This window comes from Podarcis cretensis, assembly GCF_951804945.1.
Source record: "Podarcis cretensis genome assembly, chromosome: 7".
NCBI classification, from domain to species: Eukaryota; Metazoa; Chordata; class Lepidosauria; order Squamata; family Lacertidae; genus Podarcis; species Podarcis cretensis.
Genome location: NC_137176.1, coordinates 54,499,112 through 54,525,382, shown reverse-complemented (window position 1 = coordinate 54,525,382; position 26,271 = coordinate 54,499,112). Strand labels below are relative to the sequence as shown.

The following is a 26,271-nucleotide window of genomic DNA, read 5'->3' as shown; positions in this document are numbered from 1 at the left end:
TCTACGTGGGGCTACCTTTGAAGATGACTTGGAAACTACAACTAATTCAGAATACGACAGCTAGATTGGTTACTGGGAGCAGCTGCTGGGACCATATAACACCGGTCCCAGTGAAGGAGTGTCATAGCGATGCCGCACATGCGCCTTATATAGCGACGCCCTGCCCTGGGTGTCACGACGCATTCATTTGCCCCTGCTGAAGTCAGCCCTGTTTAGGGAAGTTTTAAAGGAATGATGTTTTAATTATGCTTTTAGATATGTTGTAAGCTGCCCAGTGTGGCTGGGGAAACGCTGCCAGGTGGGCAGGGTATAATAATAATAATAATAATAATAATAATAATAATTACTGCAATTACTTTTAGCATCTTTTTCTTTACCTGACCACACTGAAATGAAACTTTATTAGTCCTTGATTTATGAAGTTTTCGTTTTCCAGAATCTCCTCTGGTTCCAAAGAGGGTAATGTACACATTAGAATTTGTTTCTGCACCAGGGATTGTTCCAGTGTATACACTGACATTGTAGCATACCACTGAAAGAGAAAAAAAGCATTACTACTATGTGGTATTCAACTACGTTTTACTCAGGGCAGACCCACTGAAATAAATTAACATCACCAAGTTAGGTTGATTGCTTTCAATAGGTTTACTCTTAGTAAAACTTACTTGAATACCAACTATTATCATGACATTTCCATTATGTCCATAATCTGTCAAAAGACTGCTTCATACTGCTCTGTACTGACTTGAAGCTTGTGGCTCAAGCACTAGGGCAACAGAGTGATTTAATCCACTTTAACTGTGCAAACTTAAATTTCCAACATGTATTTGAATCCCTCCTGCAAAATATTGACAGTATGGAGGTGACTCACTCTCTGTCTCTGTCTCTGTCTCTATCTCTGCCTTATATACCCACACTTTTAAAAACTTGCTTTCATTTCCTGCTCAGGACAGAGACTTGGAGAAATTGGAAGGGATACAGAAATTAGTAATACAACTGTTGTTACTGTGCTAAATTCTTAGGCTGGGCTGCAAGGCTATACAGGCTTACATGGACTAAGCCCCACTGAAAGTGTTACTTAATTCTGGGTAAATTTCACAATCAGTCTTTAAAAGCTATTATATTTATTGTATTTAATATATTTCTATACCACCTTTCAAGAATAAAATCCTTATCAAGGCAGTTCGTGTGAAATACAACAATGAAATTCCATAGATCACATTTTAAAACAGCTCAATAAAACAATCCCACATTGTTAAAATTAGCAATCCAATATAAAATGCAGCAAAATACAGCCACCAGCAACAGGATACATAATGCCACCCTGGGCTCCTTTGGGAGGAAGAAAGGGATACAAATAAAGAATCAGATCCCCCAGTTTCTGTAAGCCAAGGTAAAATGGCAGGTTTTAAATGCCCGTTTGAAAATACAGTAAGCCCACAATTTACACACATTTAACGTGCTCATTGATCTTTACACACTTGGCAAAAATTAAAAAGGGGGTGAGGTTTCAGGGGTGGGGGATGACTTTGGCATCCCCTTCCACCACAGAAGCAATGTTTTTTGACCATATGTGATTTTGTTTTTAGGTATGATCCCTGGAACATAACCCCTGCATAAATTGAGGGCTTGCTGTAACTAGGCATGAGGCCTGCCTAATATTACACAGCATAATGTTCCACAATTGTGGGGCTACAATTACTAAGTACCTAAATACAACAAGCAATTCATTTAAGGTGTAAGCAACTTTGCTTGGAAGTAACAGGACTGGACTTTTCCAGCTGGCTACTACACAATAAGGCTTAGGTTAATAGCTCCAGCCACGGTTTGTAGGCAGCCATTAAAAAACTAATTTTTTGGATGCATAGAAAATTCCAAATCTTTTACTCACAGTTCTGCACACACTGACAGGATTCAATAAACAACAGCTGCCATGGTGAAGTTAGTGGGGAAAAATTATGATTCATTAATAAACAAGTGCCTGCTATGAAATATTGTACTGAAAAGCTTGGGGAAAAGGGGAAGCTTCTCCCTCCCTCAGACCACCCCTCACTCATGCACAGACACACTTCAGAAGATGAACTCTACATGTGACCATCAAGTGACACCAAAAGCACCCCAGCTTCCCAAAAAAATCTACGGTGCCTTCATTGGCTTGAGAACTGCTAGTGGAGCTTGTGTGTGGTAACAGCTTTACCCAGAAGTCAGCTTCTGTTAACACTGATCACAGTGTATTTGATATCCCTTTGATATTAACACTAAAGCCTGTCTGAGCCTGTGCATGCTTAAGGAAAGGAATGCTGGAGGCAGAACAGCTTGCAAAATGAGAGAATGAAACTGATTGCAAGCTAAAAGGACGGGCCACTTTTAGCTAGGATTTCTGCAGTGATCCCTCCATTCTCACCTAAGGTAAAACAGAGGTCACATGCAGGTCTTCGAAAAGAGATGTGTTGTTGATTTATTTATTTATTTATTTTGCACCAGCCACTTGAAAAACCTGAGCATGAGCTGGTGGGATGTACTGTGGACATTGTGTGGTCCCTTTCAGCCTCAACACTCACTGATATTGATCACCTGTCAACAAATCAGATGGCGCACAAACTCTAGGCTGAGCACCGAATACCAACTTTCCACACATACTTGAAAACTTCAGGAACCTGGTTGCCTGACTTAAAACACACACATCTACACAGTAACATGACAATGCCTGGGCATATCAGACAGGTACGGCTTACCACATTACAAACTGGGTGTATTAACTTGCCCAGGCATGTTAACTGGGTGTATTAACCTGCCCTCTAACTAATGAAGTTTCTAAGCTGCAGAAGCAGAAGTTGTGACATGCTGCTGCAGCTGAAATATGTATCTCTGGCCAGAGGAGCAGAAAGCTGCTAACTAGTTGTACCCCCATTCCCAATAAAATACTACTCACTTCTAAAGTTGTCACTGAACCAGAATTTTACTAAGTAAAACAGATATTAATTCCCTTGTGCATTACTAGGACAGGCAAACAAACAAGCCTCGGTGTGTGCATTCTGTATTACTTAACTTTGTATAAGCTGTAGTATTCAGAAAGATAGCGTCATTCAGGAAAATCACTCTGCACGTGCTCTTTTGACTCCTGAAAGTCTTCTTATTGTTATTGGAAAAAGACACTCTGCATACTCATTTTGACACTGGGCCCTTAAAAAGAATTTTTGTTCTCTTCATGGGAAACGTACTTGTTCAAGGACACTTGGTCTGAGATGCCAGGTTTTGTTTTGTTTTGTTAATGAAGAAGTGATTTCTTACTATACGAAGTGGATCAGATCATGCTCAGTTCCCAGCTGCATGGAAGAGTCTATAGGAATACAGTTCTATATACATTCCCACGTCCTCTGAGCATGCGGAATTTTGGGGGGAAGGGGGGACACAGACATTTTCTGAACACATTTTGATGATGTGAACAGACCTGAGGTCTTAAGAGTGCAGTTTCACTCAACCCTGCTGAAAGAAGGTGCTTTTTTTCAACCCTGCTGAAAGAAGGTGCTTGGTTATTTACTCTTAGCAGCAAATCTTATGAGTGTAACTGCTCATGGGATTGAGACATGTCTCTTTCTCCCCCCTGACTTCCTCTGTAAGCGGTTTGGAACACTCCAATTCTCCCCAAACCACTATTTATCAGCACAGGAGAAACAATACTGTAATGGTTTAAAATGTCTATTTTTTTCTTGTACTGCAGCAGTAACCAAAAGCAATATATAATACATTGCAATCATCATTCAGGGCCTGATTCCTGGCTCTTCAGCTTGAGGTCATTGTACCTTGAATTCAGTGACATTACATTAGCATTAAACTGCAGGGAAACAGGGTATTTCCATATCCTCAGTCAAATGGGAAATAATATAGGCAAATACCATTAAAAACCCAAAATCTGGATAAAACCCAAATCTGGAGATGCTATTTTAGCATGCAGAAATGACACTATATTTAGACACTCATCTGGAAGCATACAAGATCATGAAAAAGAAATGAAGGGCAAAAATTAAGTCAATTAATGTAAATATCACGATGGTGCTTCCTGGAGTGAAAAGGGGTGATTTTTATTTTTATTTTAAAGAAAATATGAGATTCAAATGTGAGATTCATTTTTTAAAGGTGAGCATTAATCAAGCTCTTATATCACACAGAAACAAAATCACCACATCACTAGGCAAAAGAGCAAAGGAAGAACAGGAATCTGTTAAATGAAGCAAGGGGAAATCCAAGAACGAAGGTTTCTTTTTAATAGGTTGCCAATGATTGCCCACTTCGCCCTTCCAATCAGCTATTTCTTGACTATTTGAAAAGGCAAACAGAACTAGGCAAATGTTTTTCTTTTCCCACTTCATTTCCCTCCCCCTTGCCATTTTGTAATATTTTGAAGTGTATCTGAAAAATTCAGGGCACTCTAAAAGCAAACTCATGAAAACATTATCTTGAAAGTCCCTGCTATGCAGACTGACAGTCTTTGAACTTAAATCCATCTGCTGGGACAAACTTTGTATACTTTTATTGGACATATAGCAATAACAGGTTTACTCTGAGCATTTGAACAGTATTTTCCTTCAAACGCTTTGCAGGCTTATAAAAGCAAACATCATAATTGCTGGTGAGTCAAACCAATGCCCTATGTAGTTTCAATGGTAGCAGAAGATGAGGTGCTCTAGGGAAAATGTCACGGCTAGGGACACAAGAACAGGCCTTTTAAAATCTGTTGAGCTCAGTCTAGAAAAAATAAGAGTAACCTTAATTAAGTTCCCTCAACCAATGGTCTAAAAATGGACAGAAATTGGCTTCTGCTATATCATGGAACCTTCAGGAAGAATCAAACTATTAAGAAGCGGTTGACTAGGAAAGGGCGAAGGTTAGGCATTTCTGAGTCAGTGAGATTAGAAGACAGGAGTGCTAACTTTTAAATAAAGATCTAAATTCACTGCCAGATCTTGAACTGCAGGTCTCTAGTTATTAATGTATCTCTTGCAGTTTGTTAAACATTTGTCACAATGACCACATTCAGATAATCATGTCTTGAATAAGAACACTCCAGAATTTCCTCTCAAAACAGGTGCATGAAACCCCACCAGCTATATGTTTCAAATGTCTTTTAAAACCTCATTTATTTACCCAGGCCTATTTTGATACTTAGGAGGGTTCATAGGAGCCAACTCCCAAGGGCCGAAGTTCCATTCTGCTTTCCCATTAAAATATTTGAGGGAGCTGGGCCCCCCAAAGTTGATGGGCATTGTCACTCAAATGGTGTGTGTGCGCCACATCATGTGATTGATTATGTGGGGTGGGGCTTACCTGACTCCTCAATATTTTATTCAAGCTGGCACCCCTGGGATGGTTACTCTGTTTTCTTACTGACTGCTAAATTTTTATCATTTAAAATAATGCATTGTATTTATTATTGTTTTCTTTTTTAAAAAAATGTAATCTTTTTTGTGCTGTTTGGAATAGTCATGTACTGCTTAGATATTTTTCTTTTCAAAATGTGAAACAATATATACATTATCTAAATAAATAAATTTAAAGCAGCCATTTGTACCCTTTAAAAGCAGCACATAGTCTTACTCCACACTTTTTATAGTAGGATCAAATAAACCAGGAATTCTTCTGCTAACCATAGATTCCCATATTGTCCAATATAGGAAACCATGGTTGATGAGCTTTGGAAGAAGCCAGCATATTAAATAGTGGTATGAAGATAGTTTAATATCCTGGCTTGATCCAAAGAATAACAAAACAAGAACCTATGATTAGTGGAAGACATTTGAATTTGTTTGTGCCCACCAGAGAGGGAGAAGCAAAGGGGCTGCATGTGCAGTCAAAAGGATTCTTACATCAGATTATAATGCTGATATATGATTGTTCAAACTCTCCTACTAGGAACTACATTACAATGTTCAAACCAAGTTCAAGGTTAATGCTGCAGTTCTTCAAGTCTACCTGTCTGTGAGTTATGATTTAAGGATCACAAATCAGTTGTCAAACAGAGTGAAAAAAATAACCATATAAAACTACTAGGAAATGATTTCTGGAAAGATTTAAAAAGCAAAAATAAAAATGAACCTGGATATGAAAATGAGACATAAAGGTCCAGACAGACACAAAGCATGACAGGGAGATGAAAAATTCAATGGCATGGAATTATAGGCAAAATAATATAAGCCTCGATCTATGAAGAATACAAAACTAACATTGTTGGGGAAAACATACCATGCTGGGTCAGAGATTCTGGAGAAATAGTATTTCATTGTCAGCATTTTGCAATGACTGGTATAATGAAAGAAGACAATCAAAAAGTGAGAACCTATCAATGCAAGATGCAGAGAAATATGAAGGTGTGTCAAATATTATGTTTAAAAAAAGAACTACCATTATCTAGAGATAGCCAGACAGAGAAATTACACAGCAAGAACAGAAAAATTAAAACCATCTTCAAGCTTTATGGTTCCATTGTGGCAGAATATAAAAAGAAGCAAGATCTTACAGCAATAAATAATGAAGTAAGGACAGTAGCAACTTGAAGCCTGCTAACACCTCAGTTGAATTTATGAAATATAATTTATTCTACTACTTCATATTTTGTACAAAATAAGTTTTTTATAATTAAGTGAATTGATTGCTGGAAAAATATCCAAATTGATCTGAAATTTATATTGGATTGTAATTATATATCATGTAATACATCATTTGTTTTCTGTAATATAACAACCTATAAAGGCTGCACATTTGGTGCTTCTAAGCAATTATCCATTTTAAATAGGAATGCAGATGGCAAAAATTTCCTTCTCAGAGACAGCGGGGGGAAATGCAAAAGTTTTTGGTTGGGCTGTCTATTGATATTCAATTGAAATGAACCAAAAATCAATAGGTAATTTGAAGTCATAAACTTATGAATTTAGGACTTGTCTAACAGCAATATAATGTTTCCATTTGCATTTATTTGTCAAATATATTTCAATAAGTATAATGTGCCAGAGAAGGAAAATATAAATATACCATTATAACACCATTATTAATAAAGCTGAACAAATGTTCTACTTTGAAAAAAATACTTCCAATGAAAAATACTGGCCACAATGAAAACTCATTTACTCTAAAACATTATTATTGGGCTGGATCCAAAGGTGCCCTTCTGCGTATAGAAGCTGTCTTCTACTCATGAAGGATACCAAAGATGTTCATCTGGAGGTGCAACAGCTTGCACAAGTTCTTGTTCCAGCTGAATCAAGAGAATGGCTACAGACCGTACCTACTACAATATCTCTGTATGAATTCTTGTGCAGTACCTATTTTGCTTTTATTCATTCATTCATTCCAGTGTTTATTTACAGTACACCCTACATTTCAAGGCAAAAAGCCTTCACAAAACAGCTTACAATAAAGCTAAAAATGGTATGGTAGAAATACAATTACGTATAAAAATAATAAACTTCAGCACAGCTAACACATGGTGCCTGTCTCCACTACTCCAGATGTGAGGACTTGAACTCAACTCCCTTTTGAGCAGCAGAGGGCTGTCACCTACTCCTTGGGGGCAGCACTTGTCTGCCTTTTAGGACAGACTGATCCCATGCTCAGCTGATGTTCACATGGAATGCTTTCCCACTTTGGCCTCACAAAGTTCTCATTCACCTTCCTTTCAGTGATCTTAGGTGAATTCTACTGTACTTATCCTGCCTTATAAATAGTTCCTAGGCTTCATCTTCTCATTCATTCTTATTGTGGTATACTTTATACTATGAATGTCCTAGTCCATGATGTTAAGTTGGTATGCAGAAGCTTGACCTTGGTGCCTTTCATTTCCCTTCTAGGCCTACAATTCCTGGATTCTATAAATAATTCAGTACACCAGGACGCCAAACATAAACTTACTGTATTTTGAATCTCTGAATACCCTCAGATATTTTACTTCAGCTTGAATAACATTTGCCTAACTGATAGCACATGTATTCCCACCAGGAGGCACTACTCTTTTCTTCTATATTTATTACATTTATATCTGGGCTTACTTTCAAGGAGCACAAGGTGGTATAAACAGTTACACACACACACATTCATCCTCATAACAACTCTGTGACATTGATAGTGAATGGGCCAAGGTCATCTACTGAGATTCATGACTGAGTAGGAATTCAAACACAGATCTCCCCACTCCTAGCCTTACAGTCTAACCATTACACCACACAGGTTCTTTTCTTGTCAATTAAACCATATTTAATAATAGTGAAAAGCTAACCCATCCAGATCCCACCGGTGAAATTGAAGGTCATAACTCTTTGAATAAACTTCTGTTTCCCTCTCTCTAAACAGCAAGAAGCTGCTAAAACAAATAATTGAGCTTAAGGACACTTTGGTCATAGCTCCAGGAACAGTGCCTGAAAGAGAAGGGGAAAGGGTAACAACGTACGTTCTAACAGTTTCTGCTGTTTATTTTGGTTTCACTTCTTTGCAATGATGAATCATAAAAGATGCTCAGTGGAGCTCAGTCCTTTACACGTGTAGCTTAATATATGTAATTATATACTCACATGGTAGAAGTGCTTTGTTAGGCCTCCCTATTGCTATTTCTTTCCATGTTTCTCCATCACCTTGGCTTTCAGAGAGCCAGCAGTTGACAGGTAAACAAATTTCTTGGTCCAATGGCGAGTTCATTCTAATCTCATCAAGGTACCAACTAGGATCTGGTCCACTACTGTCATGGCCAATCCGGATTTTATACAGCTCTCCAACATCTTTTAGATTAATCTGCAAAATAATAAAATAGCAAAAGCTATTATTATAGTTCATTGGCCCATTATAATTCATTCACCCATCACAAAACTCCCCTAATTAGTACGTATTACCAAAGAGGTATACAAATCATATTCCCCCCTAAGCGCAGTAAGTCATCCATTAGTGATATATAAAATAAAAGCTATTTATTTGACTGCCTGCACCAGTACCTTCCTGCTTGCACTTTAAGATCTGCTTAGGAGGCTCTCCTAGGCTGGCTCTAGACACATCAAAGAAGCATTTCAGGAAAACGCATTGTAAACTTTAGTTACAGGTAGGTAGCCGTGTTGGTCTGCCGCAGTCGAAACAATAAAAAAAAATCCTTCCAGTAGCACTTAAAGGTAAAGGACCCCTGATAGTTAAGTCCAGTCGCAAACGACTCTGGGGTTGTGGTGCTCATCTCCCTTTGCTGGCTGAGGGAGCTGACATTTGTCCGCAGACAGTTTTTCTGGGTCATGTGGCCAGCATGACTAAGCCGTTTCTGGCGAAACCAGAGTAGTGCACGGAAATGCCGTTTACCTTCCCACCTATTTATCTGCTTGCACTTTGACATGCTTTCGTGCTACTAGGTTGGCTGGAGCTGGGACCGAGCAACGGGAGCTCACCCCATCGCAGGGATTCAAACTGCTGACTTAATTTGTTCCAGAGGTCCATTCTTAAGCTGAAACCTTTCTTATCCTGAGGCACGCTTTCACTAATGGGGCCTTCCGCTGTGCGTGCGCCTCCGACACGTGATTTCTGTTTGCAAGCAAGAGCAGCTACTTCCGTATTAGTGGAGTTCGTAACCTGAAGCATTCATAACCAGAGGTACCACTGTAAAATGCTTTTTCTTTACCAATCTAGCTGAGTTCCAAGTGTACCCACACCACAAACTAGCAAGGATGGCAGCCATGTGATAGAAATTCATCTCTATGGTAGTCCCACAGCTATGGATATCCTTTCTCTTGAACCTGTGTGTAATGCCTACATTACAGGCAGGGCCAACCATCCTTTGCCAAAGGTGGAGGTGGAGGAAGGAGCAGCAGCAGATCTGGTTCCAGTGGTGCCATAGGTGACATCTACCTCTCTTCCTCTTCCCAGTGTGGGTATTTTATGCATGTTGTAGGAACCCGTATAATTTGGGCCCACAGCCATGCGGGAGGAGTTTGACAAGTGAGTAGGTACAAGTATTCTGCACTCACTTTCTCCAAACTATCAGCAACTTTAGAAAATGAAAAGAAAAAAGATATCTAATTTGGCCCACCAAGTGGACAAATTTCAACATGAAATACAGCACTAATTTTCACAGCACCCTTCAAATCCTTTACCAAAAAAAGAAGGTGCAGGCGTTTTATTCATGGGAGTTACTAGTGAATTGCATTTTAACTAAAAAAACACAAGCATTGTGTCATGCAGAATACAGAAAATAGATCCAAACTCCACTTTGGCCTGGACTGTGAAAGGAGTGTGCTAAGTAATTGTAACCTTCATAAGCACGCTTAAACATGTCCATGACAACAAATGATAGAAAATGAAAACGCAATGAACACACCGCAGGAAAAATAAATATGATATTCTTGCCACACAGTTAGATGGGAAAATTCTTAACCCCAGTAAAATTATGAAGGCTGAAGCCATGGTCTGGGTGACAGCAGAACCATACTTTGATAATCCAGGGTAAAAGAGGCCAATGGAGGTGCTGCCCAAAAAATCACGGAGAAAGAACCAGAACTAATCTACTCCTACCTAGTGCCTCAAGGCAATCATTGAAACATTAACTCTCTACAGAATATACCATGGCAGATTACACAAGATGTGCCTGCAGGCAAGGAATAGTCTGCAAAACAGACAAACGGACATAAATGCCTTTGGTTTTGAATGGTGCACTGCAGCCTTTTAAGAGTGTTAGTGCAGGCTCAGTTCTTCTATTCAGAACACTAAAGCACACTTCATCAAGTCAGCACCCCCTTTCCCTCCTCTTTCAGTTATAGCATGTGATGCTAAAACTGGGGATAGCTGGGGATTCTGACCTGTGTTTTGCCATAATATGGCCACAGGCAGCATTTGGACAGTAGTCCTAAATGTATGTACTTGACAGCCTACCTCTCCACAGCATTCCTCCTGTTGAAGTACAAACACAGTAGTCATGCTCAGCATGAACTTTAGCAAAAGGCAAACACTCCTTAGCTTTCATTTTGTTACCAGGGGAAACACTGCGCATACATCTGAAATTACTACATGGAATTACTTCTGACAGTTGCTTGTTATCATATGAAATCTGCTAGCCTTTTTGCTATTGTACACCAGATAAACTGTATTTCTGAAATAAAAGGATATGCTTATATTTGCTCAGAGTAGTTAACACAAATATTATCCTTAGTAGACAGAGGCCACATTCACACTGTGCATTTAAAGCACTTTGATGCCCTTTTAAACAATCATGGCTTCCTCCCAAGAATTCTGGGAGCTGTAGTTTGATAAGGGTGCTGAGCATTGTTAGGACAACCATTCATCCCTCCTAAGCTACGATCCCTGGAGTGGTTTAACAATCCATCCCCCTTGCCAGGGAACTCTGGGAATTTTAACTCTGAGAAGGGACTAGGGAGCTGTTTCATGTTCATGTCAAATGTGCTTTGCCAACTTGGGGGACAACCAACAAAACTCTTGCAGATGACCTCAGTGATTAAGCTGGGATGTAAGGCTTTAAGCAGTCCCTAAGGTACCCTGGACCTAAGTTGTTCGGGGAGTAATAAGGGGACCTTTAACCTGGTTTGGTAGTAGATGGGCAGCCAGTTCAGATGTTAACAATGGTACCACATGTTGTCAAGCCATAAGCACCCTGACCAGTTCCAAACCAAGCCCAAGAACAGCCCCACATAGAGCTCATTGTAGCAATCCAGCCTTGAGGTTACCAATGCATGGACTACACTGGTCAGGCTATTGATTGAGCAAGCATCACTAGAGAAAGGAGAAAGGTTCCACAGTTGTGCAATCTAGTGAATGGGAGAGGCATATTTTCTATCTGATCCTAAGGAAGTGCGCACTCCATCAATGCTTTTCCTCCTCCCTCCTTCCACTTTCTTCAGTGTCCATACAGCAAAAGTCCCTGGTCAAAATGAAACCTTGTTCAGTAAGCAAATCTAATTAAATGTATCACCAGATTGGAAGGAATAGAACATGGTTTCCATTAATGATTAAATTGTATCTAAAGAAGAAGAAACATTTGTGGGAGAAAGTTCAACTTGTTCTCACATTAAAAACAGACTTAATATTTTTTCCAAATTTATAAATAATTGCAGCGTATTTCCTTGCCAACAAATCAATGTGTATTTTCTCTTGGAAATTCAGTCAGACATTTCAGTGGCATGTGATGAGTTCTGAAAGGATGTACAAATTGTAGTGCTTAGTATTGCTGCAGTTTAAGGTTGGAAGAAGCTATCTTACTTATAAGTCATTTAGTACATCAACATCTCAGGAGTTTGGACTTCATGAAATGCAGTTGTTTGCCAATGAGGAAGCTCTCAGAGGAGTGTCATCTGTGGTGTGGTGTAGATGAAAAGGCTCTCCCAATAGCTCTGCACCACTAAACAGTTTTTATTTGTTAAGTATATTATATTTTGCTATTTCCCCCCTTTTTGTTAATGACCAACACAACTATCCAAATTCTTGATTTTATTTACACAATTGTTCATGGCTGTTTTGCTATGGCATGAGACATAAGAACATAAGACAACCTGCTGGATCAGGCCAATGCACTATCTAGTCCAGCATCCTTATCTCAGAGTGACCAACCAGATACCTGTGGGGAGTCTGGACATGACTGTAACAGCACTCTGCTCACCTGCAATAACTAACAACTGGCATTCAGAGGCATAATGCAAATTCTAAGAAGCATCGAAAGACTATTTTTACATGACCTGAGTCTACAGTTATTTGCAATGTTGATAAACATTGCTCTAGGTCCTAGGACATTATTTTGGCTGCAAAGGTAGTTTTCAGTTGATGTGATACTAAGGTGCTTCCAGACAGAAGTTTGTTGTGGGGACAGAAGTATTCACACATACAAGTTTTTTGCAGCATCCACTATGACATAACTAGCATCGATATGCCAACCCATATTTTCTCCCATTTCATCCAGATTTACCCTTTGGGAGGGAGGACCCCCCCCCCCAAAAAAGAAAAAACCCTGTTGCCAATGACCTGTTTGGAATAACTCAATGATCAGTTTGAGAATGAAGCTCCCATCTGGAAGCACCCTAAAAAAATGAAAAAGGGGCAAAACTAGGGAAACCTAAAGAACACTACTGGCATTCCTTTTTAAGATACAAACTGTAAGGCCTCTGTATTAAGAACTATCTAAATATTATATAAAGGAGAAAGTCTGAGTATATCCATTTTGACAGCATTTGGCAAATCTTCAAAAGCCTTGGAGCAAAGAAAAACTTGCCTTAAAACTAATGATACTGTGACCAGTCCACCTTCTCCAATGAGCAATTGGAGATTTGACCACTGGAGAAGAACAATGTATTTGAGAAAGGGGGCTGAAGCATGTGAGCTCACACCTTGAGGTCTCCAACCCAATCAGAGATCCATGTCTTCCAATCTCCTGTCCAAACCCCGCCTGCTCATTCATACCATATTAGCAAGAAAGATTGCTCTCTTCTTCCCCATGATTTAATTGAGAAAAATTCCAACCTCAAAGGTATTACCAAGACAATAGTTAAGTGGACCAGTGCTGCTCCAGGTACTTGTTCTGAAGCATTTTGGAGTTCATAGTCAAGAAGGTAGGGTGGCTTTGATTCACTGTGAATATGTTTTTCTTCTGCAAGTATCAAGCATAGACAGAATCCAGTTTTCACTTTGTGTCCATTGTGTTGAGTCCCAGGGTTAAATGTATTAGCAGTTTCAGGATGGGGTGGGAGGATTTCACTTTGGGAATTGGGCATCCTCTACCCCAGTATCACTGCACTGAAGGAAATTCCCCCCACACATGCTGCTTTTACACAACTCCCATATGCTGTGGTCCCATGAGACCATCTTTTAATAATAATAATAATAATAATAATAATAATAATAATAAATTTTATTTATATCCCGCCCTCCCCAGCCAAAGCCGGGCTCAGGGCGGCTAACAACACTAAAACAGTACAACATTATAAAACATTATAAAAATGAATTAAAATCAAAATTGATGGCAACCATAAACTAAAGTTTTGTAAAGATTGCCAAAGGAGGGAGTCAGGCTGCGCCCTGACCAAAGGCCAGGTGGAACAGCTCTGTCTTGCAGGCCCTGCGGAAAGATGTCAAGTCCTGCAGGGCCCTTGTCTCTTGTGACAGAGCATTCCACCAGGTTGGAGCCGCAGCCGAAAAAGCCCTGGCTCTAGTTGAGGCCAGCCTAACCTCTCTGTGGCCTGGGACCTTCAAGGTGTTTTTATTTGAAGACCGTAAGTTCCTCTGTGGGGCATACCAGGAGAGGCGGTCCCGTAGGTACGAGGGCCCTAGGCCGTATAGGGCTTTGAAGGTTAAAACCAGCACCTTAAACCTGATCCTGTACTCCACCGGGAGCCAGTGCAGCTGGTATAGCACCGGATGAATGTGATCTCTAAGCGAAGACCCCATAAGGAGTCTCGCTGCGGCATTCTGCACCCGCTGGAGTTTCTGGGTCAGTCTCAAGGGCAGCCCCACGTAGAGCGAGTTACAATAATCCAGTCTGGAGGTGACCGTTGCGTGGATCACAGTGGCTAGGTCAGGGCGAGAGAGGTAAGGAGCCAACTGCTTAGCTTGGCGGAGATGAAAAAATGCCGCCTTTGTTATAGCTGCAATCTGCGCCTCCATGGAGAGGGAGGTATCAAAGATTACACCCAAACTCTTAACGGACGGTGCTGGCACTAATTGCACCCCCGCAAGAGATGGGAGTTGCCCCCTCAGTCCCATGTCGTCCCGTCCCAGCCAGAGGACCTCTGTCTTCGAAGGATTTAACTTCAACCGGCTCCCACGTAACCATCCAGCCACAGCCTCCAAGCATCTGATCAGTGTGTCTGGGGCCGAGTCCGGGTGGCCGTCCATCAACAGATAGAGTTGGGTGTCATCAGCATACTGATGGCAGCCCAGCCCAAAACTCCGGACAAGCTGGGCGAGGGGGCGCATAAAGATGTTAAAAAGCATCGGGGAGAGTATTGCACCCTGGGGCACTCCACACACCAAGAAGTGGCGCGATGACAATTCCCCCCCAAGCGCCACCCTCTGTCCCCGACCAGAGAGAAATGAGCGCAGCCATTGAAGGACTGTGCCCTGGATCCCCACGTCGGCAAGGCGGTGGTCCAGGAGTTCGTGATCGACCATGTCGAAGGCTGCTGACAGGTCTAGAAGAATCAGCAGCCCTGACCCGCCTCGATCCAGCTGCCTGCGGAGATCATCTGTTAGGGCGACCAGAGCCGTGTCGGTCCCATGACCAGCACGGAAGCCGAACTGGAATCGATCCAGAGCCGATGTTTCATCCAGAAACCTACCAAGCTGTTCAGCAACCGCTCTCTCAATCACCTTACCCAGGAATGGAAGATTCGAAACCGGGCGGTAATTGGATCTAAGGGATCTAATGATGTTTTCTTTAAGAGCGGGCGCACCACTGCCTCCTTCAGTTCCCCTGGGAATGTCCCGGTGCCAAGGGACAGATTGATGATATCCCCCAGGGGGGCCCGCACCTCGTCTGGACACGCTCTAATCAGCCAGGACGGGCACGGGTCGAGAGGACAAGTGGTGGGCTTTCCAGCTCGGAGGAGTCTGTCCACATCGGCTGGGGATATCCAGTCAAAGTGGTCCAATACTGAACCCGAGGACAGTTGAGGGGCCTCCAGTTCCTTTATTGTATCCAAATTGGCAGGGAGGTCATGGCGGAGCAACAACCTTTTAACAACCTTATCATGTCATTCTGCTTTCCTGTTCTTTACTTATATTACTCTGCCACTGGTAAAGAGAGTAAGGAGTAAGGAGATTCATTCAGTCTGCTGCCTTTGCAGAGGAAATTTCTCTTTCTCACTGGTTCTTTTGTTTCATCATCCAAGGAGAAGTCACAGTTGTGCAGAGTGGGTAGGAGTAGTTCTAGCTCCCAATTCTCAGTGAAACTTCATATGCAGCACCACTCTGTATGGCTATGGAACCATCAAGATCTATGGAGCCTTGCCTTACACTGCTTCCCCAGCAGTGCATATGCCTCTTTTGTATGCGACAGGGGTGAGAAATATCTCCATCTGATAGTGCTGGAGAGGGGTGAGTATTCCAATGCTCTGTCTCTCTGCATGCACATCCATCCATCTCCAACTCCTTGAAAGCTTCCATCAACGGTGTCTCCGAAAAAAAATTTACACATCACTTGGGAAGACAGGCAAACTAATATCAGTGTACTGGAAGAAGTAAAGTTCACCAATGTCGAAGCAATGATTCTTCAACACCAACTTCGCTGGACTGGTCATGTTGTTCAGATGCCTGATTATTGTCTTCCAAAGCAACTACTCTATTCCAAACTTTAAAATGGAAAGCGTAATGCTGGTGGTCAACAAAAGAGGTTTATAGACCCTCTCAGGGAAAATCTTTTAACAATATATTATAAACACCAGCAATTGGGAAACACTGGCCTGCAAGTGCTCCCATTGGAGAATAGCCCGTACCAAAGGTGTCATGGACTTTAAAGAAACTCAGGATGAAAGGGAGAAATGAGCTTAGAGGAGGGCATGTTTGGCAAACCCTCACCATCATCAACTCCCACCTGGAAACCTATATCCCCACTGTGGAAGGACATGTGGATCCAGAAATGGCCTCCACAGTCACCTATGGACATACTGTCAAGACCATGTTCATGGAAGACAATCTTACTCAGCTACGAATGATTGCCAAACAAAGAAATAAGCCATCCAAAGTATACACAGTATGTTGAACATGGAGCTGATTTCCTGCTTTAATTTGGAATATTGTGATTCCCCTCCCCCCTATAATATTTCATTGATCCAACTTCATCATATTTATGGACTCCAAGTCTGCATATCACTTTGGTTTCAGATTACATTCAGGAGGAGCTCATATGTGAAAGATTTGTGAAAGATCTCCTTGCTCTCCTAGATATTGGGAAATATTATTTACACTTAAGGTGATTTCTTCTGCCAATATAAACAATATTTCACTCTATCAGTACAGAAGAACTTGCATGTTGTTATTGGGGGTTTTTTCAAAAAAAAAACAGCTAAGGAAACCTCTAAACACCTAAGCATTTATATTTCCCAGTCTCTTCTGAATCCTTACCCAAGGATAGCCAACATGGTAACCTCCAGGTGTTGCTGGACTACAATTTCCATTATCCCTGTCCTTTGGCCATGCTGACTGGAGCTGATGGGGTCTGGAGTCCAGCAACATCTGGAGTACCACACTGGCTCTTTTGAAAATCTATGCAAGGTCCCAGAATTATTTTACAACAGGCATCATTTGAACATCCCACAACAGAGCTTTGTAAAACACTTCATTCCTTATCACCTGCTACTTCAGTTCCAAAACTATCTTAAGCACAGATTGCCAACTGCGCTGATATGTGCCAAGCTATGTGATGTGTTCTGAAGGGGCAGACAGCTTAAACCTATGCAGCCACTGCTTATGCAAGACATTCTGTCAATACTTACTAACCTTCAGAACATTACTGTCAGCACAGTACAGTGACGAGAGGCATCCCTTCTGTCTTCTTACATTTCATTTCACTGTTGCAAGCAATAAGTGTACTTACCTATCCATCACTGTCAACATTTCTTACATCTAAAACAAGTATTTTAACATATCAACAACACAGAGAAGGGAGTAGAATTCCCTTCCATTTCCCTCACTCTAATTCCAAAACCAGAAAATCAAATCTCTACTATAAAAATAAACTATATACCTTTTGCACATTTAATTTTTTAAAGAAATGGAAAGGGGTGAAAGGGGGTTATATGTGGCTTTTGGCTCATAAAGCCAAATGAGAGAAATGATGGCATGCTTTATTAATGTAGAATAACCACAGCATCCTAGTTCACAATTGCTAATGGAGATTGAAGCAGCCAGATTTTTTTATAGGTGTCAAACAACTGAAGATATGGGTAGTTGATGCTGCCTCAGTGACCTATTGGCTGCTTCAAAACTAGGATCTGTTTTCTGATTGTCATGTTCAAAATTGTGGGTGATTCCTGGATAAGGATGCCTGTAAGCTTGAGGACTAGTGGCTGAAGTGGATGGTTCAGTCACCAGGTCAGGCTCAGTCCTGGCAGGCTGTAATCTTAAAATCCTGAAGTCAGTATAATAACACTGTACTGCAGTAATAATAATAATAATAATAATAATAATAATAATAATTTATTATTTATATCCCGCCCATCTGGCTGGGCCTTCCCAGCCACTCTGGGCGGCTTCCATAAAGACCAAAAATACAGTAAAATCACACGTTAAAAACTTCCCTGAACAGGGCTGCCTTAAGATGTCTTCTGAATGTCAGGTAGTTGTTTATCGCTTTGACATCTGCTGGAAGGGCGTTCCACAGGGTGGGTGCCACTACCGAGAAGGCCCTCTGCCTGGTTCCCTGTAGCTTTGCTTCTCGCAATGAGGGAACCGCCAGAAGGCCCTCGGCGCTGGACCTCAGCGTCCGGGCAGAACGATGGGGGTGGAGACGCTCCTTCAGGTATACTGGACCGAGGCCGTTTAGGGCTTTAAAGGTCAGCACCAACACTTTGAATTGTGCTCGGAAACATACTGGGAGCCAATGTAGGTCTTTCAAGACCGGTGTTATATGGTCTCGGCGGCCGCTCCCAGTCACCAGTCTAGCTGCCACATTCTGGATTAGTTGTAGTTTCCGAGTCACCTTCAAAGGTAGCCCCACGTAGAGTGCATTGCAGTAGTCCAAGCGGGAGATAACCAGAGCATGCACCACTCTGGCGAGACAGTCCGCAGGCAGATAGGGTCTCAGCCTACGTACCAGATGGAGCTGGTAAACAGCTGCCCTGGACACAGCTTTGACCTGTGCCTCCATGGACAGCTGTGAGTCCAAAATGACTCCCAGGCTGCACACCTGGTCCTTCAGGGGCACAGTTACCCATTCAGGACCAGGGAATCCTCCACACCTGCCCGCCTCCTGTCCCCCAGAAACAGTACTTCTGTCTTGTCAGGATTCAACCTCAAGTAGAAAGTAGAAAGGAATGGGGAAGTAGATATCCAATATTGGCTTACAATCTTCCTGGACTTGAATCATCTGCTTGAACACTAATCTTAGTAATGTACTGTTAAGTTGATTACTGCCATAAATATACAATTACTCTATTCTCCCAGGGATGCTGCACGCCATATCAATGAACAATTCAGAAAATGAAATGTGGAACTGAAATCATTACAATGAAATCATTTTAAGTATCTATTACTTATTCACCTTGGAATAAACCTGTTCTGCATAGCTTGTGTAAGTAAACTCTCCATTATTTATACACAGTGTAATTGTACCTTGAATGTATCTGTACTGTGGGGATTAAACAGCTGGTGTTTCCCAGATCCCAGAATAAGAGGACCAGAAGCCTTATTTTCTCCATAAACATACAGGGACACAGTTGCTGTTGTGCCAGCTGTTTCAAAACATCCAGTGACTACAGTGATTTTCCAATCTTCTCCTGCAGGTAAAAACAAAATGAAAATGAGTGCCACTGACTGAGCAGTTTTATCTCGGGGACTGCCATGTGCCTGGAGATGTGTGTAATACTGGCTTTATTGCAAACAATGCATCACTAAGTTTACAGAACAGGAGTAATTGTTCCATTAAATAGGGAAGGTGGTGCTCAAAGGAGAGATGGGTGAATGAGAAAATGCTAAAGACAAAGGTTGCGTTGGATAATAATAAATATTTAAAGGCAAGATTGCATTAGATTCTAAAGCAATGAGGTGCTCTTCAGATATGGTTGGATTATATCCCTGGCCACTGCCCATACTGGATGGGGCTGATGACAGCTGGTGACCAACAACACCTAGACATTGGCCATACCTGTTCTAGAGGGAAAGCATCATGCACCTTTAACACTAATGCATTGCATATGATTAGCTGCTTGTAATTGCAGTTGGCTGGACAATGACATTTCTAAGTAACCCCCTGCATGCTTACATGTATCCCTTAGTTTACAGTATCTAGAATTTAGCAGGATAATACAACCATAACTAACTGGGACTAGGTAAGATCACTACTGTCTAGTATTGCATTCCTACATCAAAAAGCAGAAATTATGTTCACTTCAATCACTTTAGAGATTTTCTGCCTTTATTTGCAGCAGCCTCCATTTAGCAATTACAATTCAGTCTGCAGAGAGCAAACACAATTAATAAAATACCAACCCACAGACTTGTTAGTAATAAATGTCACAGTGTGTACTTCAGCTATATTAATAGGGAGGGAAAAACCTTTTGCTTGTTAATTGGTGAACAAAGGTGGAGTCTGGAATCACAGTCTCTCTTTTCGCCCACTTTTGCTTTCCTTTGAATGTCTTCTTTATCGCAAGAGAGGGATTGAGTGGCTGAGGGTTTGATGGTCTCCACGCCCACGTAGGTGGAAAATGGGGCAGTGCCTCACTGGTAGATGGTTTAGTCTTCCCAGTCAATGCTGTATTATACTTATTATGTTTTAAAATGTTTGCTCTCTCTCTCTCTTTTTGCAAGCCACAATGCGACTTGGAAAAGCATCACATAAATATTTTAAATAACTTGTTAGATGTTCCTTCCTCTTGTTAGAAAGCTCACTCCACTATGTCAACCAGAGCTTTCCTATTTCCTAGAGCTGGTATTTTCAGCAGAGGAGAACACCTTATCCTCAACTCAACCCTATGGATTGAAGACCCTAACATCCTGCAAGTAAGTGCCTCCTGGGTGCATTCTTCCCCGTGTATTTTTTCTCCTGTTCTCTCAGTAGCTTGCCAGTCTTTCCCTCATCTCCCCCTGCCACTGGAGAAGCGGGCAAAAGCCAAGCAAGCACCCTAGATTTCTTTTGACACAAATAAATGAATCTACATATTATGGCAAGGACTGGGATCACTTGCCACTCAGCGGCTGCATTCTACAAATGTCACATGTATGCCATCTGTAAATTGGTGCTCTTGAAGATCTGGGGATGTGAATAGATGGCAGCACATGCCTGAAAGTAGGGATACTGCAGAAGATTGTGATTTGGGGCATGGGGTTACAAACACTTGTAACACTTGACTATGAGTAGGTCTGTGAGTGTGTACCTGATGCCAGCCACCTAATTTAAAACAGATATGATCCATAAAAAGGTACTCCACTGTCAAAGAAATAATATCTCTTCTTAGAAATACATGCAAGTACTGAAGACAAAGCTAGTTGTTTGAAAATACTATTTATGCATCTATGTAGATGTTTACATAAGTAAGCTGTCATTTTGCACATATTTTTGCATAATAGGTTCGAATATAATTATCAATTCATCAGACAGACTGCATTTGAAATAAAGATAGTGGAATATAATTGCATATTAGGAATACATGTTTTCAAAACTTTCTCTTGACAATATATTAAATGTTCATCAGTTTAGGGGCCAATGCAGGATACTACTTCAACTGTGCTTACGGGATCCAAGATGGACCAAATCACACATTCTCTTCACTCTAGGATACAAATTCCACCCACCTGCTGCTGCGCTTAAATGTGATTAAGTTTAGTCACTACTGTTCACTTCCTAGGTGGGGCTGCTTTTTTGTCCAATCTGCTGCCTGGCGCCATTATTATTTTTTCTTCAAGTGCCTGTTAATGAGATCCCAGCCAATCCAGGATCATGTCATGAACACAACGTCACAAGGTCAGAGTGAAAGTAGAAAGCCTTGTACACTTTCTGAATCAACTTTGTGATGAGATTTGAATTTATGATGACATCAAAAGGCTAATTCAAATTGAGGGCAGGAATGGGGACTGTGGAGGTAATGGAACTATGAACACTTTCACCCCAGTTTGCAATCCCCCTGCCCTCAAAGGTGAGACTTTGGAAATAATCACAGAAAGCCCACCCCTACTCATTTCAGCTCAGCCTTAAAGGTAAAAGGTAAAGGTACCCCTGCCCGTACGGGCCAGTCTTGACAGACTCTGGGGTTGTGCGCCCATCTCACTTAAGAGGCCAGGGGCCAGCGCTGTCCGGAGACACTTCCGGGTCACGTGGCCAGCGTGACATTGCTGCTCTGGCCAGAGCCAGAGCCGCACACGGAAACGCCGTTTACCTTCCCGCTGGTAAGCGGTCCCTATTTATCTACTTGCACCCGGAGGTGCTTTCGAACTGCTAGGTTGGCAGGCGCTGGGACCGAGCAGCGGGAGCGCACCCCGCCGCAGGGATTCGAACCGCCGACCTTTCGATCGGCAAGCCCTAGGCGCTGAGGCTTTAACCCACAGTGCCACCTGCGTCCCTTTCAGCTCAGCCTTAGTCTTGATTAAATGATAGAAAGCAGAAGATGAATTTACCATTTTCTTCCTCTTGCATTTTCAGCTGATGATTTATTTGCATTTCTGCCAAAAATAAAACATCAGTGCAGTTAATAATAGAGTTGTCAGGTTACAATGAAAAGTGGAAGGAGGGAGGAGGTGTTCATATATTAACACTTCTGCTTTTACAGAGGAAAATGTATTCTTTCACAAACCAATATGGGGATTGTAGAAGCATTTGAAAACAGTAACCAAAAATGGTCCTTTGACATGGTACACTAAATAAGTGATAATTACTGCTTTATACTCTGCCCATAACTCACTGCAGTATAGAAGATCTGGAGGTATAGGTGCAGAAATACCTGAACCATTATACCTGTAGTGGAAACTGATCATTGGCTGGTCACTGGTACTCCTGCAGCGATGCCCCCTTGCTGCTATTACCGTAGAATAGCTATGCAAGGCAAGGTCATATGCAGTGGTTTGCAGGGATGAAGAGAAGGCAGAAAAGTCATGTCAGCTGTTGGTACATATGCTCATGAATCATTACTAGCTGGAAGGCCAGAGGTGAAAGGGGCATTGCATTGCATTTACCGGCAGCAACACAACTAACTTATTGTGCAGTTGCAGATAAGACACATACTATAAGTTTTAAGGGAAACAAGGGTTTCTGTCCTGGTGTTACGTAGTTTCCATCTTTATGCTAATACAGGAGCAGAGGGTAAAGGCAAAGAAAAATTGCAAGAAGGAAGGGGGTGCTTAACCCTCCCACCCCAACCTGGAAATTCTCCCTTTGTCCCAATTGTTTTATAACCCCCACCCTGCTAGCTTCTAAAATCAAGTGGGCCACTTGGCTTTCATTTTCCTTTGTGCAAACAGCAAATTGATTTACAGAGCAGTCCTATGCAATGTTACTCAGACGTAAGTCCCACTGTGTTCAGTGGTGCTTACTCCCCTCGTGTTTAGGATCTCCACCTCCACCTCCATATTTTAATTGTATCATTTACCTTGAGCAGAGAGTTCTATTTCTGAATGAACTGTGCCTTGGGAGGTAAATGGCAGCCACCTGAGAGTAGGAGAAGAGAAAAAACAAAATGAAATAAAGAAAATGAAGTAAGTTTTGTTATTTCCATACGTAGCATTAGTCTAACTGGGATAATTTCTTCAAGTGAACATGTTGCACAGGATAGGAATTGTTCCATAAGTCCCACAAAGCTTTTAACATTGATAATGAAATATTTGCATGTGAAACACATGCAATTATCATACAGCAGCCCTTAATTTATGGGAAGCTTGGGCAACACACCCTTGCAGGAGCAATGCAAAACACAACAGACCATTTCAGAAATATTAAGTTTTTTGAAATGACTATCATTATGTCACCTTTTAATATGGTAAATAAATATATGGTTTCAGCAAACAAATCTCATTCTGGTACAGCCCTTTGAATTATAGAATGCTCTAGCTTTTATCTCGCTAAGTACTGCTAATTTGCCCTATCATACAATGGCTTTGCTAAACTTCAGTTATAAGCCCATCCTAAGCAGGAGCAGAGCCATGTAGGTCACAATAAGCATAAAGAAGGTAACTGCAGTATCAGAAACTCAATTTCCAATGAAACTCCAGATGGCGCATACATATCTGGAACTATCTAAGCATTTTTCCCTTTCCAAGGATGCTTTGTATCAGAGATGTTTCAGACTGACAAACCACATCTATCTGCTCACTTCACAGAATGGAGAAAAACAGTACAACAGCCAAGGGATCCATTGCAAGGAAGGGCCCATGAAGTGAAAAGAGTCTTGTTGTTGGCACCATGTATAGTGAGAGGTGAGTGGATGAAGACAAAAAAAAATGGGGTCTGAAAGGTGAGACAAGGCTTTTTAAAGTTTTGGCCCTAGCAGGGGAGTGAGCAGCACCATTTGGTAGCTCTGTTTTAAGGAAGCAAAATGCATCACACATCCTCTAAACACCAACAAGTACATTTGACTTGCAAGAGAACCATTTGGAAGGGAAATGAAAGAACTCAGTACCCTGATAGTGATTTTGAGCTTCAAGCAGGAAAGGGCCCTAGCTAATCAAATATATGAAGCGGCTGATTACTTCAGTGCTAGATATTGTGAAGGACTGATTACTATATATGCACATATTGCTCATGCAAAACTAAAAGATAAAAAACCGTTAGGCTTCTAAATATAAAACCAGACAAAAGAACAGTTAGCTGAAATTCTTAAAGGTTATTCAAAGTCACGCATTTTGGCAGCAAGAAATATCTTGGCAGTCAACAGGTTAAGAGTGGTAGGGAAGACATGGTCTATGCTGGATGAGTTTTTACTGAATAAGGTAGCTGGATGAAAAGGAAACAATGGGGTAGTATTTGTTAGAGCAGGTGTGGGAGCTTGTGTTGAAAAGGGTATTGTATTTCTGTATTAGGGAGGGAAGGTCCTACTGTAGTCCCATCTGTCCTAGTTCCATGTGGATCTTTAATCTAAAAACCTTTCAAACTCCATACAGAAATGCAAAGTTGCTTCTTTTATAGTACTTATGAGATGGTCCAAAGGCTCCATCACTGCTTCTGTTTGTATTTCAAAGTTGTTATTTTTTTAAAAAAGGTAATCAATTTAAAACTTTTAAAGAGGCATTAGCATCCACTTAGGAAATAAGGTGTTGGGAAAGTTACTTTTAGATGAAGACTTTTAATGAAATACAACCTTTCACAGTTGAAAATATATTCTGAGTTTTTCTCAGGTTCTCTGATGACTACTTTCTCACAGTACCAATACTGTGACATGCTATAGGCCTTGCAGCACAACAGCACCTTCTGTAGTCTTCCAAGTGACACAGCTTGTATTTCAAACCGATCGACCTAAAAGGCAAGAAACAGGTTCCATATACATTTATGCAGTCAATAATAACCAAAGGTCACAACCAGCTCAGTGCTGAAACATTATGCTGCAAACACTATTAAGAAAGCTTGATTAACCACTTCCCAAAATTCATGCAAGAATTCACATTGGCTTTAAAAGGAAATAATATCTTCTTGTTAGTAATAATTAGTCTCTCTTTATATCCCTTCTAAGCAAAGAACTATAAAATATCTCAACAACAGTCCAAAACATTACAGAGGAAGTTATTATTATGAGTGGGAAGATGAGTGAGAATTACTGTGGATTAGCTCTCCCTCTCCAGGAACAGCCATATCTGGTGAACCAGACAAATAGGCACGTCTAGCTGAAGCCTCAGCCTCAACCTTAGCCTCAAATAACAGTGCTGGATTGAGGAATACCCCCATTTTCAATGGTACACATTGAGATGATCTATCTGATCAAAACATATGAAATTATGGTTCTATTCCCATTCAGAAATATTATTTAATGGAAGTTTTACTGAGGTTCTCAACTTAAAATAGAGTTTCTAGAAGTGTGACTAATAGAGCTTTTCTGATTCTGCCTGCACTGTTTGGCTTGCGATTCCACAGGTGAATTTCTAAGATACTGAAAGTGCAAGCCACATGAACAAATCAGTTAACCTGAACTATCACATTCTCTCGTCTACCTTTTCTTCACTTTTCACAACCATCCCAAAAGTCTTTCTCGCTGCCTTATTTTTCTTTTTTCTCTTTTTCTTCAATTTCTTTTATCATTTATAGGATCCTGCTTTTCCTGATACTGATATTCTCTCTCAAAAAAGGTATGCAAGGTATTATAGTTTACCAAGTGTTAGTAAAGAAAGTGATGCAAAATTTGACTCAATTTCCTTCAGAACCTAGTGTTAAGTATGCTGTGTATTAAAACCACTTTCATTTGGTCTGAAATGGGAGTATACTGATTCTCTTCAGCAGGCTTACCATTCCTCTCTGAAATTTCACCGCCTTGTCAGCTTTGTGAAGAAGTCTCAAACCAGAATCTCCTCTTTCTCCATATATGCATAAATAAACAGAAGAATCTGTTTCAGCATCTTCCAAGTGCCCCGTGTACACATAAACCTGGTAACTCACAGCTAGAGAAGACAACCAACATTTTAAAAGAT

The 26,271-nt window shown here is 41.1% G+C and overlaps 1 protein-coding gene across 3 annotated transcripts in view; it reads right to left on the bottom strand.

Moving 5' to 3' along the window:
* The window catches only part of RP1 (RP1 axonemal microtubule associated), a 187,271-nt gene that overhangs the window by 88,243 nt on the left and 72,757 nt on the right, over window positions 1-26,271 (bottom strand). For 2 of the 3 annotated variants that reach the window (XM_079983336.1, XM_079983337.1), the window contains 7 exons: window positions 26,090-26,241; window positions 24,954-25,108; window positions 23,250-23,308; window positions 22,282-22,326; window positions 19,282-19,445; window positions 8,559-8,775; window positions 378-532 (listed from right to left, as the gene is read on the bottom strand). In XM_079983336.1, coding sequence (XP_079839462.1) covers window positions 378-532; window positions 8,559-8,775; window positions 19,282-19,445; window positions 22,282-22,326; window positions 23,250-23,308; window positions 24,954-25,108; window positions 26,090-26,241 — 947 coding nt within the window. The remainder of the gene's footprint in view (window positions 1-377; window positions 533-8,558; window positions 8,776-19,281; window positions 19,446-22,281; window positions 22,327-23,249; window positions 23,309-24,953; window positions 25,109-26,089; window positions 26,242-26,271) is intronic. The other variant, XM_079983338.1, reaches the window with a different exon arrangement.